Source organism: Canis aureus, chromosome 27 (genome assembly GCF_053574225.1).
Source record: "Canis aureus isolate CA01 chromosome 27, VMU_Caureus_v.1.0, whole genome shotgun sequence".
Classification (NCBI taxonomy): domain Eukaryota; kingdom Metazoa; phylum Chordata; class Mammalia; order Carnivora; family Canidae; genus Canis; species Canis aureus.
The window spans coordinates 20,498,501-20,518,022 of NC_135637.1; the positions used below are offsets into that span (position 1 = coordinate 20,498,501).

At 51.3% G+C, this 19,522-nt stretch overlaps 1 protein-coding gene across 1 annotated transcript in view; it reads right to left on the bottom strand.

Moving 5' to 3' along the window:
• Positions 1–19,187, bottom strand: part of LOC144299630 (uncharacterized) — a 34,685-nt gene extending 15,498 nt beyond the window's left edge. Inside the window, exons 1-3 of the mRNA XM_077875019.1 lie at positions 19,126–19,187; positions 16,385–16,750; positions 16,237–16,280 (exon numbers count right to left, since the gene is read on the bottom strand). Coding sequence (XP_077731145.1) covers positions 16,237–16,280; positions 16,385–16,750; positions 19,126–19,187 — 472 coding nt within the window. The remainder of the gene's footprint in view (positions 1–16,236; positions 16,281–16,384; positions 16,751–19,125) is intronic.
• Between the last annotated feature and the right edge of the window lie 335 nt (positions 19,188–19,522).

Here is a 19,522-nt window from a genome sequence, read left to right on the forward strand (position 1 = left end):
GGCCTCTTCAGGGCAGGGAGACCTCAAAGGTCACAGTGGTCAGGAAGCTTTCATCCCTGTCTAGCACCCATTCTAAGGAGTCCTCCAACATCTGCTTGCATTCCCCCAATGATGGGGAGGGGAGCTCACTTCCTCCAGAACCAGCTTATTAGCTCTAACGACAGGATGTTAGGAGGCAGTGGAGAGGCTAGGAGCCGGAATGTGGAGTCACTGACCTGACATCGAATCCTTGACCACTCATGATGCTGGACAAGCTTCCTCACTTGTCAAATAGGGTGGATGATCATAGCGTCCCTACCTCATTGGGTAATGGGAGCCTTGCAAGAGCCCTGTGGAGACAGTGCCTGGCACATGGTAGGGATTCTACAGACAGGAGCCAGTCTTAGAGGATAGGGACTGCCTAGTTCAGGGCCGGCCCACAGTAGATATTCATGAGTGTGAGCTATGGGGCCCTTCAGCTCGATGCACTTACCCCAGCTTCCCATCCAGGGGCTATTTAGGACCTCACTGGCCTCTGGGGCAGTGGCCTGGCCCCACCCCTGCACCTGGGATCTCAGACCATCAGGCCCTGTCAGCCCCACCCTGCAAATTCAGGAACCAGCCCCGTCCTCCCACCCTCCACCTGCAAATACTTCAATAGCACACAGGAGGAGTAGTCAATCTCAGGAGGAAGTCAGGCAGGGAAATCGAGGCCAATCCGAAAAGCAGGAAGACGGGACTCCTGGGGGCTCCCCGGCCTGCCGTGTCTTCTCCCCACCCCATTCCTGCCACCTGCCCACTGATACCCAGATAGCCTCACGTGGCCCACCTGGAACCCTGCTAGGTTCCAGATCAACTCACTACTCCCGGCTGCCTCTCCACACAGTGCCGTGCTCACCGCTTTTATGCCTGGATCGGAATAATACAGCCCAGCGTGCAAGGCTCCCATAAGGATTTTTTTTTCCCCCATCCCCCTTCCCATAAGGATTATGGAAAGTATCAGCAGAGGGTCTCTAACAGGACCCAGCATAATACAGCTGGCATCCTATAAAGGGAGGCACCTTAGTAAAGCCAGTAAGGACAGGAGATCAGGAGTCACCAGGGTCAGGTCAAATTCCGATTCTGCCATTAGCTGGATGACCTCAGGCCTCAGTTTCCTTATCTGTGAAATGGAGATGATATACCACCTGTCAGGGCTGCTATGTGCAGATTTCATGAAAAAAGCATGCACAGCGCTCAGAATGGGAGCAGGAGCTCAGAACCACACAGTGTAAAAGACAGCTTCATGCATGTCACTCTCTACCCCCTTCTGCTGCTGTATACTTTTGCTTAGAATTTATCACGGCCTGACTTTCACTATACACCTGCACGCTTATCTCTAGGACAGTGCCGGGCAAACAGGAGGTGCTCAATCTATGTTGCGTGATCGATCACTCTGATTATATTAGTAACACACGCCGGCAGCTCATGCTCATCAGGTTTGGTTCCAGTGTCCTTAAGTCCCTCTGGCACCTGATCTCATTTGCTCTGTGTTCAAGGCCAGGGTGGGCAAACGTTTTCTGTGAAGGGTCAGAGAGCAAACACTTCAGGTTTTACAGCAGGACTGCCAGATAAAAATACAGGCTGCCCAGTGAAATCTAAACTTCAAATACATACGGAATTTCTTTTAGTGTAAGTATGTACCAGATACTGTGCAGGCTTATACTAAAAGATTCTCTGGTTTTTCTGAAATTCAAGTTTCAGCAGGTGATCTGCATTTTTATTTGCTAAATCTGTCAAACCTATTTTCAGGCCACATACCGTCTATGTCCCATCCTCTCTCGTTTTCACACCCCTTTTTAGGATGTAAAAACCATTCGTGGCTTAAGGGCAGTGCACACACAGGCTGGATTTGGCCACAGGGACCCCTGGCATAAAGCACCCAGCACTGTGCCTGTGGCTCACATTAGGCCAAAATAAAAACCAGCCGAGCTGCCACCTGCTCCTCCAAGTCCTGCTGCCTCGGTGCTGGCTCAGAGCACAGCTCACCCCAGCTGGGGTCCAGGGTGGTTGGCGCCCGGCAGTGCAGCTGCGTGAGTAATGCTGAGCCAGCAGGAGCTAATGAGATGGAGGCCCCCTGCCTCTCCCGGCCGCGAGAAACTCACAGTGGAAAGGCCGGTTCATTTAGGGTGTCTGGACGGCCTTCGGGGTGACTTTTAAAAATAGCTCGCAGCATCTGGGCAAAGTGAGGGGGAGAGGGGAATGAGCAGAGGGCAGCTCTGCCTCCCGGGTGGGCACTCTGGATGCTGAGGGCGAGATGCACATGCCCTAGCAGGCCAGCATGTCCAGCCCTGCCTCGGACCGCGGGCCCTCAGACCCAGCCCTGCCTGGGACCGCGGGCCCTCAGACTCAGGCCCTCTTCTGTGCCTTTGCTCACACATGCCTTCTGCCAAGGGTCCCTCCCTACATGCTCCAGCTAGCTAAGTGCAACTCAGGCTTCAGCCCAGGTGTCACCTCCTTCTGGGAGCCTTCCTGGACTCTCCATACCCAAGCAGGGATAAATGTACCTCTTCCATGTTCTGCCAACACCTGCCTTCCCAGCACTTCCCTTCACAAGAACCACAGCTGTCCCTCATTCACTTAACATTTATGGAGCACCTCCTAGGAGTTTGGTACAAGGTGACGAGCAGATAGAATCCCTGTCCTTGTGGACACAGCAGTCTACAGAGACAGATATTAACCACGTTCAACAAACGGGTACATGACAACAAAAAAGTAGGCCAGTTCTCTGCAGCAAAAGAATTTGGTTCTTGGAGAATAACAAAGGAACTTGAGCTGATGAGGTAGGTCTAGCGGTCAGGGAGGGCTTCCTGGAGGAGGTGATGCTCAAGATCTAAAGTACAAACAGAACTGAACTCTCTGGTTTCTCCAACTCTAAACCAGAGGAGGAAAATGCTGCCCTTGCAATTGCCCCTCCCCCCCCAGAGCCACCCTAGAGCTCAACGGAAGGAACAGATGGAAGGACAATGTGGCAGGGAAAGGCACGACATGGAAATAGCTGGCGGCTTTTTATTTTTTAATTTCTTATGGGGGAGGGGGCGCACAGGAGGTGAGTTGGGAAGGCCTGCAACAGGGCTGCGAGCTGTGACTGCTTCTACCATGGGGCCCTACCTTCCTTTCCTGCCACATCCTGTCCCCTCCCCGCCCCTTCCCACGCCTAGCTCAGGTCACAGGTGCCATTCCTTCTATAGGACTTACGATTCCCACCCCCTGCCTTTGCTTTGTGCTTTGTGCAGTCCCCTGCACCTGATATCCCCACCCACTCTGACCTCCATCTCCAGCTCTGGCAAAACCACTGCATCTTCTGGGACTCACTAAGGTGTCCTCTGCCCTCCTTCCCGAGCCACCCCTACCCCCCACCCCCCGCCAAAGTTGATGGGACCTCCTCCACTTCCAAGCTCCAATGGTCAGCTATGAGCACTGGGCTCTAGAGTCAAACTTCCAGAATTCAAACCCCAGCTCTGGCACAGAATCTTGGGCAAATCATTCCCATCAGTAAAATGGGTATCCGTATTTGCCTCACAGGCATAATAGATCAAAAGCATTTAACACAGTGGTAGCCGCACAGTAAGTGCTTTATACACTTATTTATGAGGTGTTCGCTGAGCCTGGCACCATGCTTGGGGCATTATTTTATCGAATCCTCAGGGTAATTAGGTGAGATGGGTGTGGGTGCACATTTTTACAGATGAGGAAACGGAGTCTTGGCGAGGTCAAATACTTGCCCAAGAGCACATGGCTTTTGAATGGCAGAGTGGGGACTCGAACCCACGACCATCTGCCCTGCACTGAGCCTGGCACACAGTAGGTTCATTTATCCATTCAACACGTACTGGTGCATCCCACAAGCTACGTGGGTGCTTCACATCCATGAACCCCAAAGATTCATAAGAAGCATGCCATGTGGGTGCCATTGCTACTACTCTATTTTCCCAATGAGGCAGCTGAGCTAGGAGGGATGGAGACCATCTGGTCCGTGAAGAGGCTGGGGTCTGAATCATCTCCGGCTCCAGAGTCCCAGGTGGCCAACTCCCTGCTCCTGGAGTCCTGGTCCTGCAGCACCAACCAGCTCCACCTCTGCCCCACCAAACCTTTTCACGACTGACCTCCCCAGGTGTGCCCAGTACCTCCCAGCTCCCTCTCCCCTCTGCACATAGGTCTCCAATGGAGAATCATGGTAGCAAGAGGGAAACCTTCAACCTGAAACACGTATTACTGAAACCAAAGAATCTGAAAAGGCTACATGCTGTCCAAATGCAGCTGCAGGACATTCTGGAAAGAGCAACACTATGGAGACGGCAAAAAGATCAGTGGTTGCCAGGGGCTGGGGGGAGAAAGGGATGAACAGCAGAGCGCAGAGGATTTTTAGGGCAGATAAAGAGATGTATAGGAAATCTCAGTACTTTCTGTTCAGTTTCATTGTGAACCTAAACGTGCTATAAAAAATAAAGTCTCTTATTAAAAAAGAAGAAAGTAAAAAAGGAAATATCTTGTCTGTGCTCTGCTGCTACTGTAGGATGTCAGCAGGGATCCCAACGCTCCACTCCGGCACATAGGCGAAGGGCCTCCTTCCAGATGGGTTCCTCCCTGCCCTCAGCCCATCACAGCCTGCACGGGGCTGGGGCCTTCTCAGAGAAGGGGTCTGAAGGCGTCTGGCACACAGCGGGAGCCCAGTAGCCACTGGTGAATGGATCAAAGCTTCCTCTCCTGGACTCTTGCTCTCTCTCATACACGGTTCCAGAACAGCCCTGCCCCACCCTCCCAGCCACACACTTCCACCCTGCCCTCCACATCCACACAGATGGATAATGAAAGCAGAGACACAGGACGGTCCTTCTGCAGCCCCATCTGTGCCTGTGGGAGAGAGCGGGAGGGCGGGGACATAGGTGATGAAGCTATGGCACCTGGATCTTCAGAGTCCCGGTGCTAGCAAAGTCTTCCCTCTTAGCACCACCCTCTTAACCTGCCCTAAACATGGCTGTGGGCCTTACAAGGGAAGCAAAAGCCTGTCTCTCAGTGGGCTGCTGCTGGGCCGGCCCCAGTTAATCCTTTTCTGGGATGCTATAAATAGGCACCACGCATCGTTCCCTCAGAGTATAGGGACTGGCCAACCTGCCCTGACCTGGAAGCAGGGCGTTCTGGGCGCTGAGATTGGGTTTCCCTCACACAGGTGCCCTGCACGGGTGTTCAGACACCCCCTGACGAGGAGGTCACCCCAGTGCCTGGTTCTGGGGCATTCACCTGGGGGCATTTTGGCAAAAAGGTCCCCCCAGCTACACCTCCCGCACATAGCCACTCAGGGAGATGATGGAACTGTGAAGACAGTCAGTCCCCCGCCGCCCCTCCATTCCCGGAGAAAACAGCCTGCGTGTCTCACATTCCCAGCCCACGCCCTGGAGACTGGCCAGCCTTCTCCTGGGTGCTCTGCTGCTGTGTGAGGCGGCTCCCCTGGCAACACGCCCCACTTCCTCAGACCCACGGGCCTCGTGGATCAGGAAGGCACGCACAGACGCTGGAGCGGCCTCAATTCTCTCTGGGGGTCTGGGCAGCTATAGGAGATAAGAACATGAATTCCCAGATGGTTGCTTCAAACAGCACAGGGTGAGCCAGAAAACACATCAGCCACCTCTAGCCTACATTGGGAGGAAAAGCAGCCAAGCATCACATCCAAGGGCTGGGTGAGTACCCTGGCTCTGCTCCCTCACCAGCTGTGTGGCCTTGGGTAAGTCACTTCACTTCCTTCGTGCTTCAATTTACTCCCCTCTATAAAAAGGGATAATAAATAGGACCTACTCCTCTGAGCTGTTTTAAGACTGAAATATGTTCATGGATGTAGAGCACTTAGCACAATGTCTAGGACACAGCAGAACTTTCTGGAAAATGCTCTGTGCCTAAAATGTCCAAAACAGGATCCCTAGCCACATGCGGCTATTGTCCACTTGAAACTTGGGACAACTGAGCAACAGGATTTTTTTATTTGAGTTTTACTTCCTTTAAATGTAAACATGTAACACTAGTGGCTCCAATTGGATGGTGCAGGTCTGGAACACAGTAGGTGCCCAATAAATGCTAATTATGATTGTTGTTAGGGGTGGTTGTTTTTGGAGGGCTCACTGGGTTACAAACTAGGGAGCATTTCATTTCTGAGCAAGCTGAGATCGGGGAAACTGTATTCATCTTCAAATTCCAGCATCTTGCTGAGCGGTTCTGAACCGCATTTGGGTTTTGGGGTTGTGGACCTCAGAGACGTACTGAGGATACTCTCTCCCTACAACAAGTACAAAGTGTTGGGTTTTGGGGTTGTGGACCTCAGAGACGTACTGAGGATACTCTCTCCCTACAACAAGTACAAAGTGTCTGCGTAACTTCAGGGTTGCCCAGGCCCCTAGATCCCACAGACACCTAGCACCCAGGAGGTCACTTCCGCACTGCGGGGCTGAGCTCCAGATGCTGGGGCCCTCACCCTGCCCAGGCGGGATTCTGTGTCTTGTCTGCCTAGTTCGTTCCCATGTCCCTGCCTGGTCATGTCACCTGGACTCTCCTCTGGGTCCCCTCCCTCCCTCTCACTGGGCTGACCCCACAGCGTCCCTCCAGGCTTGACAGATCTAAGCGATGAGTCCCAGAGTGATTGGCACAAAAGCCATATGTGACCAGGGCGGAGGTCCAATGAAACCTAATCCTGAATCTTCTAGGAGAACCACAGGGGGGGGGGGGGGTGAAGGAAGCTCTCTGTCTGCTGATGCCAAGCTGGCAGGTTGTAACCTGAGAGCTGGGCCACATTCTCCCTCCCCACAGAGACCAGCAAAGCAGAAAGCTAGCACAGAGAAAATCAGTGCAGAGACCAGAAAACACAGAGGGTCCTGATGACATCATTGGAACCCCTGGATAGAGCTGTACCTAAAGCTGGCCTCACTCCAAACTTCCCAAACCCCTGAAGCCACAACGTCGATTTCGTAAGGCTCTCTTTCCCTCTTGGCTTGATCTTCATATATTTATTCGTTGCTCGAGCTGGCTTTGTTAGCAAGTTATCATCCAAATTGAAATGGGTGGAACTGGCTAAAATACCGTGCTGTGCTACTTCTCAGTTGTGTGACCTTGGTCCAGTTTCTTAACCTCTCTGAGCTTCAGTTTCTCTCATCAGTAAAGAAGAGTTGCTATTTGTACCTGCTCTATAGGAAGCTCGCTTTGTGCACTAAATGAGATCAAACAAAGCAAGTTAGAGCAGCATTTAATAAATGGTGGTTGTAAAGATGTCTAGTTCTCAAAAAGAAGGAAACAAATGCATGATAGTTGCTATAATTCTAACTAATTAGACGTAATTTACTAAATAATAAAAATTAAAGGAGAATCCAGTCAAGGTCCCAGGTATCATCAAGTCTCAAGTCTTGAGGCTTCCATCCTCTGATGTTTAAGTAGGAGACTCACTGCCAAAGGAACGGTTATTGTCCTTTACAAAACTGAGTTCTTTCAAGGTTGTCCAATGAAAAAGCACAAGAATCTATTTATTTCTTGTCTTCCTCTACTACTCAAGGAAAAGTACACTGCCTCCCCCTGGCCTTCAGCACTTAGCTGCTCATCCAGGGCCTCGCGGTGGCTAAGTGACAAGACCCGCAAGCTCACAAGGGCGTCAGAATTCCTTCAGCTGAGGGATTAACGCCACGAGGCCAATGAATAAGCAGACCCAGAGGGAAGATCCAACTGCCCACCTCAGGATGTTGAGGCAGCCAGGCAAGACTCAGCCTTCCCCACCCCCGCTCAAGGGCTCGTTCCTTTGGACCCCAAGAAATACCCTCTTCCCAGGCTGCAGCACTGCTCCTGTGGCAGCAGCACCCCCAGCCTGGGGCTTACCCAAAGAGAGCAAGATCCTACACTGAGAACATCTACAAGTTCATGTGACTGACCAGACAGGGCAGCACAATGTCCTTCTGCGACTGATTTCTATCTTGCTCTTAAATGGGTAAGCCAAGCACTCTGCCTGGTCCCTTCATAAATACTGGTGAATACCTGGCAGTGATAGCATCGCAGCAGTGCTGCGTGGTACAGGATACCCTCGCCATCTGATGCATGAGGACACCGAAGCTGGAAGGGTCCAAGCATCCACTAAATGGCAGGACTCAAACTTGGAACACAAGGCTGTCCGGTTCCAAAGCTTGGACCTTTTGCCAACTCCACGTGCTCAGAGGAGCTCATCACCATATGTGATAGGTCATTGGTTTCAGCTCCGGAGTGACGCGGAGCCCGGTTCCAGAGCCAGAGTCCAAGCTGTACCACTGACACTGTCGGTGACCTTTGGTGACTTATTTGCCATCTCCGTGAGTCACTATCCTTACCTTTAAGGGACAGTGTTTTATCCACTTTGTGTGGCTTCATGACAATTAAATGAGGCCATCACCATAAGATGCTCAGTAAATACTGTTTAAGAAATAAAAAAATCTTTACCCTGTTAGAATGCCTTTAGTTGAGCCTTTGCTTTTCCTGACCGGAACGAAGATTCCCAGATGGTCTTACCAGTGACCAAGTTTTAATAGGTCTGAAATACAGACTTGGCAAATTCCTTGTTGAGAAAATGCGAGAGACCTGGCTCTCGGGGAGGGATGCTGGCCAAATCTGATGGTTTGAGGTTCTTAGAATCCTGGAGCTGTCCAACTGCGTCCACTTGGAAAGCAGAATGGCATAGGCAGAAGGAAACTGCTGGCGGCCACAGGTGGTTAGGGGCAGCGCTGGGACAAGGACTTTGGTGTCCTCACTTCCCATCCTGGGGTCTGCAGCCAGCAAGTGGGGTGTCGCACTGGGGTGCACAAATGCCCTTTCCTACCTGCCGACCAGCAACAAATGCTACACTACCATTTCCCGGAGCCCTTCATGAGGTTACTGCAGGGAAGACCCAGCCAGACTGCACAGGAGACATAACCCAGCCGGAAAGCTAGGCCCCACCTGCCACCCTGCTCACGTCAAACCAGGGTGCTGAAGCCCAGGCCCTGCGCTAGCAAAAGCTCCCGGAAGCCGCATTGCCGGAGACCTGAAAAAAGCATCAAAACACACCGCACGGATGTGGCTGCATTATTCACGAGGAGAATTTCTGCCAGCTTAAGCCTGAAAACACGACACACGTGAACTGATTTGAGTCAACCCTGTAAGCATCAGAGAACCCCAAAATATCCACACCCAGTATTCCTGCATCTACTCGACTGGCAAGTATTTCTGGAACCCCTATTTGGCCAGTGGGGGAGTGAGGCAGAGTCAGGCGCTGTGGTTTCGAGCCTAAGAATTGAAAGCTCAGAAGAGAACAGCGAAGTTTCTTCTCTTGCCTAAAGACTCTGTGCCCCCGATTTGTGCCCTGCATTTATTGCTCGGCTGTGGCCAGAGCAGTCCACAACATGGATGAATTCTTGCTTTTCCCCTTGTTCAAAATTCTCCCACGGGTCCCGTCTCACTTCCGGGGGGCCACAAGACCCTGCAGGAATGGCCTCCTGCTCCCTCTCTGACCTGTCTCCTCCTCCCTTCGGTTCACTCCACTCCAGGCTCCTTGACCTATTTGCTATTCATCGTTCCTGACTCAGGGCCTTTGCCTATGCTGTTCCCTCTGGCGGGAACACCTTTCCTGCAGAGGTCAGCAGGGTTCCCTCCTTCCCTTTAGGTCTCTGCTCAAGTGTCAGAGTATCAGAGGCCATGCCTGACCACCTCCTCTGGAAAGCACTGCCCATTCCTCTCCACTCACTTTCTTTTTCTTTTCGTTCTTTTCTTTAAGATTTCTATTTATTTATTCAGGAGAGACACACAGAGAGAGGCAGAGACATAGGCAGGGGGAGAAGCAGGCTCCCTGCGAGAAGCCTGATACAGGACTTGATCCCAGAACCCCGCAATCAGATCTGAGCCAAAGGCAGATAGATGCTCAAACACTGAGCTACCCAGATACCTCTCCACCCACTTTCTAGTTTTATTTTCCTCACAGCATTTGTGACTTCTAATACAGGCATACTTAGCTTTATTGTACTTTGCAGACACTACTTTTGTTTTTCTTTTCTTTTTTTCTTTTTACAAATTGAAGGTTTGTGGCCATCTTGCATCAAGCAAGTCTGTATCAGCACCATTTTCCCAATAGCATTTGCTCACTTCCTGACTCTGTATCACACTTGGGTAATTCTAACGATATTTCAAAACTTCTCATTATTATTATGTTTGTCATAGTGATCTGTGATCAGTGATTATGAAAACTCATGATGGTCAGCATTTTTTTAGCAGTAAAATGGGTTTTTTTGGAAGCCTTCACCTCCCACTCCCCTTAAAACATGTATACAATATGTACAATAAAATAAAAATAAAATCAATATAATTGTAATATGTAACATAACACAGTATTTCTAGATTAAGATGATTATATTATTAAAAATATAATAATAATTACATATTTTTTTAGACATAATTCTTTCGCACACTTAATAGACTACACTATAGTGTAAACACAACTTTTACATGCACTGGGAAACCAAAAAATTCCTTTGACTTGACTTATCACAATATTTGCTTTCTTCTGGTGGCTTGGAACTGAACCCACAATATCTCCAAGGGGTGCCTGCATATATTTATTGTTTATCTATCTGTCCCCCAACTAGATCCTATGCTTCATGAGAGCATGTGAGCAGGGATGCCGCTTTGCACCTTTTCTACAGTTCCTAGAGCTGTACCTGGTACATAGTTGATGTTCAATAAATATTCCTGGAAGAAAGGAGGCAGCAAAAAACGTCAGGAATGGAAGGAGGGAGAGGAGGTGGGATAGAGAGGAAGGAAAGGAGGGAAGGAGGCAGGAAAGAAAGGAGGAAGCTTTCTTCTAAGAAGTGGCAAAAAGCTCCATCTTGGACCCTGTTACCAGCTGATACTTTCTGAAGTCCAAGTCCAAGCAAGACCCTCCTTGCTCATAAATTTTCTACAGCTCCCTGCCGTCTAGTGGAGCAAAGCCCCGAACAGGGTGCATCTAGCGGGCCTTTGCTGCCCCATCTCTTCCCCTACATACACCTGACCTCAAGCCATGTCTCCAGGGACTCTGCTGGACCTCTGTGAGGCCACCCCTCAGAGCTGACAAAGCAGGATTTGAATCCTGGCTTCTCCACAGACTGGCTGTGTGACCTTAAAGTGAGCTGCTTAACTCCTCTGTGCCTCCAGCTCCTCCTTTATGGAGCGAAGAAGACAAGTATCCTCCCTCTTCGGGCCGTCATGAAGAAGTGAAGGAGTTTTCCAGCACAGAGGTTTCTCCGTCTCAACCACAGTGCCAGTCTGGGCTGACACTTCTTGGTGGTGGGGGCTGTCCTGTGCATCGCAGGAGGTTGAGCATCATCTCTGGACTCTACCAACTAGATGTCAGTCGCACCCTCGTTTTTGACGAGAAATGGCTCCAGACATTACCAAATGTCCCCTGGGCTAGGGCTGCCAGATTTAGCACTAGGCACTTTACTTCTGTTTATCTGGAATTCGAATTTAACTCGATGACCTATACGTTGTCCGGCAACCTCACCTGGGGGGCAAAACTGTTGCCCCTCTTTTATTGAGAAGAAAGAAGTAGATCCAAGTGGAAGCACCACAGGGGTCTCAGTAGAAACATCAGTTGATTCTCTCACTTCCTCCAATCTTCTTAGGATGTGAAACCCTCCTACAGCATCCCGTCACACCCCTACCCTGTCCCAAGGCTGGAAGGCACAGCTCCCCAAACGCGCCCAGCTCAGCCGCTGTGGCAAGGGCCCCCCATGGCAGCTCTCATACCAGCTCCAGTTGGCAGAGGTCCACAAGAGCCTCCTCTCCAGCACCGGCCTCATCCCCCTGCCTCCTTCCCCCGGGGGGTCTGTCCTCCCGCCCTCAAGCACCTGCTTTTGTCTCTTCCAATTAAGAGGCCTCCTAGGCCTAGCCCAAGGCAAGAAAACAAGGCAGTTAGTCACTTGGCTTCCCTTATCAACCTGGCTCAAGTGGCTGGCTCCTTTAATGGCAGTCGTCATGGCAAGAAGAAGCCGGTCCCCTCAGCTGCCACTCTGGGAACCAAAACAAAATTAAGGTTTGGAGGCGGGGAGGGGAAGGGAGGGGAGGGCATAGCCAGCCAGGGAGGAGCCAGAATGGAGCTGGTTGGGTTTAACTGCAGGAAATCTCACCCAGGCCACCCTATCTCCTGGGCGACACTGGGGAGACAGAAAAAATAAGATGCCTGCCCAGAGGCAGCTCAGGCTAATGTGGTGGGTGTTTTCACATCGCTTATCCTGACAAGTGATCTTCATCCTCACTAGGAATAAACTGAAACTCAGACCCTTGTGAAGGTAAAGACAGATGCCCCGCTAAGGCTGTGCAATTACAAGCCTTAAGTTTAGGTCCGCCCTCTTCCTCCACCTGGCTCCTGTCCTCCCCATCCTTTTTCCCTGTGCTTTTAGGATAGGACCTCCTGCTCTGCCCCTCTGCATTTGGCACCATGCTCCTTCCTCTCTGTACTCCAGCCACTTCAGAGTCCTCTCATCACTCAAGTTCACGGTGCTCCCTCCAGCCACAAAGTCTTTGTATATGCAGTTCCCTCTGCCAGGAATGGTTCTCCTCTGTCTTCCCACCTCCTGCCTTCATCTTAAAGGTGTGCTCATCCTTCACGTATCTTCTTAACATCACTTCCTCCAGGGCGCCTTCCTGGGCCACCTTGACCTTGTTGTATGTTCTTGTGGTGCCGAGTACCTCTCCTTCACACCTTGGTGCAAAGGCTGTCATAATTCTCTGAATTACACTCAGAATGTCTATCAGGATCTGTGTACCAAAATGGGAATGTCAGCCCTAAGAGGGCAGGACTTCTTTTATTCACTGCTGCATCCGCAGAGCCCAGTCCTGTGTCCGGCACACTGACGCCCTTCAGTAAGTAAACATGCAGAATTTGAACCCAGCTCCGGGTGAGCCCAATGCTCCTTCTTGACCTGCTTCATGGTTCTGAGTCATACTGGCTCCCAGAGTCAGCACAGGACAGAGCTTCCAGCCCCATAGCCACTGCTGGCTTTTCTGGCTTCTGTGGCTCAGCCCAAGCTTGCAAACCTTGTCTAAAGAAACTGACTGTTAAGCCACCCTTTCCAGGAAGAATGACGGGAGGTACCTTTGGATGAGGCTGTGACACGCAGGGATGTGACTTCTCTGAACCCAAAAGATGAGGAGAAGGAAGAGCAGACTTGACTCCCAGATTTCTAGTCAAAGAGCTTCCCTCCACCATTCCATTGAAGACTGGCTCTCTGATACTGGGACAAGATGCTCTCCCAAGAGGTGGGCAGAGGAAGGCAAGGAGAGAGGAGGTCTGCTTTGGTGGGGCATGGACTCATTGCCATGCCCTTAGGGGCACCCATGCTCAGCAAGGGGTTCATAGAAGACTTGAACTTGTCTTCCCTTGACTGCTTCCGTGCCCTTGAGAAATCACTTATCCCGTCTGGGCCATTTTTCACCTCTGTAAGATGGAAATCATTCCACCCACAGCTGAGACTGTGGTGCCGTGGAGACACGGATGAGCACGTTTAGGATATAGAGGTAAGAGCCTGGCTCTGATGTCAGACAGATCTGGGGGGTTAAGTCCCTGGCTTTGCACCTTCTTGGCAGTGTTCTCTTGAGCAATCCACACCTCGTCTCCAGGCTTGGTTTCCTTGTCCATGAAATGGGGGCAGCCTCAGTCACCTCATCAAGTCACCGTGTACACAGAATATGGCACAGAATAGTACCCACTCTATGGAAACTCTGATTACTGAAATGATGTGCCCTGAGAAATGCAGAATTTAGAATCAGCCACCAACTTGTGACTATAAACCTGCCCTCTGACTGCAGATCCAGGGTCAAGGACCTTTGCCCAAACTTGCGAGGTTCTGTCCCTGACCACTTCAGGCACCAAGCAGGATGCCAAAGGGTCCCTCTGATCAAGTGATGGCCTCAGCCTTAGGCCAGGCAGAAAGCTCAGTCTAAGCCCCAAACTCGGCTGCTCCCAGGACAGAGGATGCAAGCTGACAACTCTGGTCACTAGAGGCAACGTGTCCCCCACAGCTTGCCGATATTCCAAACTAGATTGACATGGGTAGGACCTCCAGGAGCATTGCACCAATGCCTCTTTCTCCAGCTGTGGAAACTGAGTCCTTGAGAGAGGAAAGGACTTGTCCAGGGCACCAAGGGAGCTCCTGGCAGAACCAGGCCAGAGGCCCAGCTGAAGCCCTGCCCAGAAGCAGATACCGAGAGGCACTGCCCTCCCAGACGCCTTGCTCACAGGCTCTTCTACCTGTATAGATCCCTTCCATTGAACCAGCAAGCCATTTCCTGAGAAACATAGCCATTCCGGGGATGCCTGGGTGGCTCAGTGGCTGAGTGTCTGCCTTTGGCTCAGGGCTTGATCCCGGGGTCCTGGGATCGAGTCCCGCGTCAGGCTCCACACAGGGAGCCTGCTTCTCCCTCTGCCTGTGTCTCTGCTTCTCTCTGTGTGTCTCTCATGAATAACTAAACGCTTCAAAAGAAAAGAAAACACAGCCATTCCATGTGACAGTCTCCGGGGAGTACAAATGACATCTAGGTTTAAACAATGAACAAAGAGACTACAGGCTTTTAACCTGAAGGCTTTTGAGAGAGTTTCTATAAGACACCCTCCACCAACTCAGTCATCAGAAAATTGTAGGTGTGCAGGTTTTGTTGCAAAGGTGGTCTATCTAGATAGAGCTTTCTTCAGGTCCCCACAATGCCTCTAAGAGGGCTAAACTGAAAAGTTCTGGGCCTTTCTGAGGAATTCCACGTCTCCCATTATGTATCCTTATTCAGAAATGCCAGAATATACAACTAGCTCTAGAGCTGATTCTTTAAACAACACGAGACACGCCACACAGAGACCTACACACAACATGCGCCCATGCTTCCTGAGGAGGGAGGGGCAGCCACCGGTCCCCTCTTCCAGGCTGTCTTTGATGGCTGACTGCCACCATGCAGGGAGGGGCTTCTGGGTGCTCGGTGCTGACACCAGGCTGACACCCTCCTCGTGTGTGCACACGCATGCGTACACACACACACACACACACACACGCAGGCGCGTGCGCCATCAGGCCAGCCCCAAGGTCTACAGCCATTTGTGATCTCGAGCTGAGGACCCAAGATACAGAGGTGATGCCGCTCAACAGTGACCGGGTCCCAGGGTGAGGGATGTGAGGCAGCATAAGGAGGGCAGCACACACACATACAGTCACACATACATGGCCGCAGCCTCACTCACGCACACAGAGACTTCTGCATCACACGGTTACACACCACACTCACAAAGACAGATCAACACACAGACACGTGTACACGCAATATGGAGACACACTTGGTTATCTCCAGGCAGATGCACAGACAGCCTCAGATACACACACTCACAGGCACATGTCGTCGCCCACACAGGAGTGAGCGTGCTCCACACGCAGTCCGGGCATCGACATGCTTCCCAGGAGCCCGCCGCTGCAGGCTCGCCCCTCTTCGGGAAGTCCAGGGCTATTCACGAAAGGCTAGACTGGGCTCCCAGCTGGCCCCAAGGAGAGTGAAGGGGGCAGAGGGGCAGGTGAACCCTGCCTGATTCGCACCCTACTGCGGGTCGGGGGTGGGGAGGGGTGGGTGAGGGGAACTCGCCTGCCGAGACGCCCTGGCACAGGCCCACAGATGGTGTAACCCAATGACCAGGGACTTTCGGGGAGGGAGTCCCCAAGCTCCTGGGGGCGGTTCTAAGGACTGAGAATTGTGGGGAAGGGGAGATGGGGGCTGTTATCCCAAAGTGAACCGTTCCCTTTTGCCGAAGTCTGGTCCTCCTCCTGCAGCCCTACCCAGCCCCTCACCTCCCAGTAAGTCCAGTCAGCCCCCAGGTGCTTGCCTCACCTTAAAGAGACCCACCCACCTGCTCCTCCACCAGAGGGGGTCCTACCCAGACACACCCGGGTGTGCCCCCTATCTGGGGCGGCCCTCCCGCTGCGTCCGCCCCTACACACAGCAGGAAAACATCGAGCCCCCCCCGTACCTGAGGCCCCCACCCCCAAACTCACCCGCCTCCAGTCCTGCAGGAGGCCAATCCCTCCCCAGGTGAGCCCCACGGCTCAGGTGGCCGCCCCGCTGCCACGGGCCACCACCCCTTTGGAGACCCTTGCCCCGGGGGAGCTTCGGCGGCTCCCTCCCCAGGGTCGCGCCCCCGGCCCCCCCCACCCCATCCCCCCCCCCACCCCCGGCACCTACCTCCTTCTTGACAGTGCGCAGCAGCCTCTGCCGCGTGTCCGCCTCTGTGGGACGAGACGGGGGGACGGCGGGTCAGCCGAGCGCTGGGGGCGGGGGCACGGGCCGCCCTCCCGCCGCCCCCGCGCCCCGCGCCCGCTCACCCGCTTACCCGCGGGGCCCGAGGCCATGGCCGCGCGCGCTGCGTTCCCGTCCGGGCGGCGGCGGCGGCGCTCGCTGGCTCGCGGGCTCGGCTGCAGCAGCCGCGGCGGGGCGGGGCGGGGCGGGGCCGAGGGCCGGTGACGTCAGGGCCCCCCGCGCGGCCGCCCCGCCCCGCCCCTCCCGAGCCGCCGCCGCGCGCCGGGGCGCCCAGCGGGAGGGTCCTCCGGGCCGCGCGCACGCCCCAGGCCTCGCCCGGCCAGCGCCCCGCCCCCCGCGGGCAGCCCCGCCCACCACGCGCGGCGCCGCAGGTCCCACCCTCTGCCGGGCGGGCCGGGGCGGGGCTGCGTCCCTTCCTGGAGGTGCGCCCGGTGCCAGGCTGGAGGCGGCCGCGGGAGGGAGTCGGCGGGACTGTCACTGACGCTCTCTGGCCTCAGTGTTCTCATCTCTACAATGGACAGAATATGGGACGCCCGGGTTGCTCAGCGGTTGGGCACCTGCCTTCCGCTGGGGGCGTGATCCTGCGATATTACGAGATAGCTGCTACATTATTATTAATCATTCGTATTATTGTTATTATTGAGAATCTTGTTCTTTGGTCTTTCTGTTGACTCTCACTCGAGATTTATTCATTTGTTTGAGAAGTAGGATTTGAATAACTGCTTAGCAAGGCTTTATATTCATCATCTCTAAATCTTTCGTTGGGGGTGTGCCTTTCTAGAGAACTCTGGACACTGAATGTGAAGGTACGAAACCAGAAATCGGTTTTTTGGTTAAATTCTTTCTGTGGGATTTCTCTGTTCTTATCAATAGTTTAACTTCAACCCCCAGACCTATGTAAGAGATTTTCATGTTAGGCTCTTCAATCTCTTGTCCTTGAAATACCGAGTCTTTTGGCAGAGATTCTTAAGTGTCCCAGAGTACCCAAAAGATGAGTGACTCCCTATCAGTCATTTCCACTTTTCCCCCTCATTTGGTCATTTTGGCCACTGAAGATTTGCTTAATGTATTTCTCTGATTTATGTTTATCTCATGTTTGTACTAATAATGTTGGACCTAATGTTTATCCTTTCTTCTTTTACACATACACACACTCACAAGACTATTCTGGACTTTGGTTCAGGGGCCATTTATGGCTGAGGCTTAGTCATACCAATTCCCTTTCATTCTTGATCTCTCTCCCTATTACTATCACTCATCTCCTGCCACTTTAGCTCAAGTCCTAGACTTGCTCATGACTGAAATGAAAGCTGGAGTTTTTGAATAAAGAAAAGGAAATGCCAAATGAAAGAAATCTGATAAAATTAGAAAAGAGGAGAATCCCTCTGACCACTGATACATATATTTGTATATATGTATATGTATGTGTGTGTGTGTGCTTGTCAGAGAAATGATACACATGGTCTGTATGTATTATATATGCGCGTATATATTTCAGTGGTATTAAGGAAACTCAAGAATTTCATTGCTAAAATAATTTTCTATGCCAAGTGAATACCTATTTGCATTCGTTTTCATAATTATTTCTATAATTGGTTCCACAAGTAAATGCAGAAATAGCTGCATAGGCTTACTCCTCCTACCACCAGCTTAGTACAGATATACAGAGAAGGCAATAATACATATTTAAATTATTCTTCTTGGGGATCCCTGGGTGGCTCAGGGGTTTAGCGCCTGCCTTTGGCCCAGGGCCCGATCCTGGAGTCCCGGGATTGAGTCCCACGTCGGGCTCCCGGCATGGAGCCTGCTTCTCCCTCCTCCTGTGTCTCTGCCTCTCTCTCTCTCTCTATGTCTATTATAAGTAAAAAAATAAATCTTTAATGAATAAATAAATTCTTATTTTCTAACAAATCGTATAATCACAATATTGGAATGATAGTTCACTTAGTATTCTGTTCCTGCATTTCAACACCCGGGTTCTTTCACAGAAAATAGATGCTCTCGGGCAGCCCCGGTGGCTCAGCGGGTTAGCGCCGCCTACAGCCCAGGGCGTGATCCCGGAGGACGTCAGGCTCCCTGCATGGAGCCTGCTTCTCCCTCTGCCTGTATCTCTGTCTCTCTCTCTCTCTCTCTCTCTCTCCTCTCTGTGTATTCTCTGAATAAATAAATAAAATCTTAAAAAAGAAAAGAAAATAGATGCTCTCTGAGAATTAAATGGTCAAATATAGAGAGGTAGATGGCTAATTGTAAGTGCTATTTGAATAAATTTGCATATGAAAGGACCTCAAAAAACTTCTGTTAAGAAAAATCTATAAATCATTTTATCTGAGATGACTCCCTTTCTGTACTCATGCCAGCATCTCTGGAATCAAAACAAAAGTTCCAAAATTTTCAATAAGATCTTCCTTCTTAGTTCTCAATCAATTGGTTATCCAGTTAGTAAGTTATCTGTTTTATATGGAAGGATTTCCATATTTTGTGGATGTAATTCTTAGGACCTGATCAAAATACAGAAGAAGAAGGGGAATGGAAAAGATATTTAGCTGGGAAGGAAAAAAGAAAGAAGAAGAAAGAAAGAAAAGAGAAAAATAGAAAATTTGGATCAGTAAAGATGCTGAATTAGATAAATATGTTAGAAATTCTAGGTCATTAAAATATACTGTGTTACTAGAGCTAGAGGCTTTGATTGGTCTCGTTCTTTGGAAATTCCAGTCACATGGAAGAAAATCTCCACTTAAATGTCCCTAGAACAGATACTGACGAGGGTGTAGACTGATGCTATCAACATATATTAAATGAGTAATATTACCTTACTTTAGGAACTCCCCAGAATTATTAACCCCCTCCACATACACACGAGTTTCATTTTTCTTCATTGTGTTCTAGACCCATGTTCTTTTTATGAGAATTATAGAAGATTGGAATGAAGAATAAACAAAGAAGCTACAGGTTGAAATATTATATTCTAGGTTCAGATACAAAGAATCTAATTTCTTTTACTTTTATTGGAGCTCAATTTGCTAACATACAGCATAACACGCAGCGCTCGTCTCAGAAGCGGGCCCCGTGCGTAGAAGGGAGCGGCTCCCGTGGTGGGGTCGCCAGCGCCTCGCCCTTCCTGCTCCTCGTCCGCACTGGCCCGGTGGGCCGACCTGCTGCCTTGACTCAGCGCTTCTGGGGGGTGCCTGGGCGGGGCCACCTGCTGCTCCGG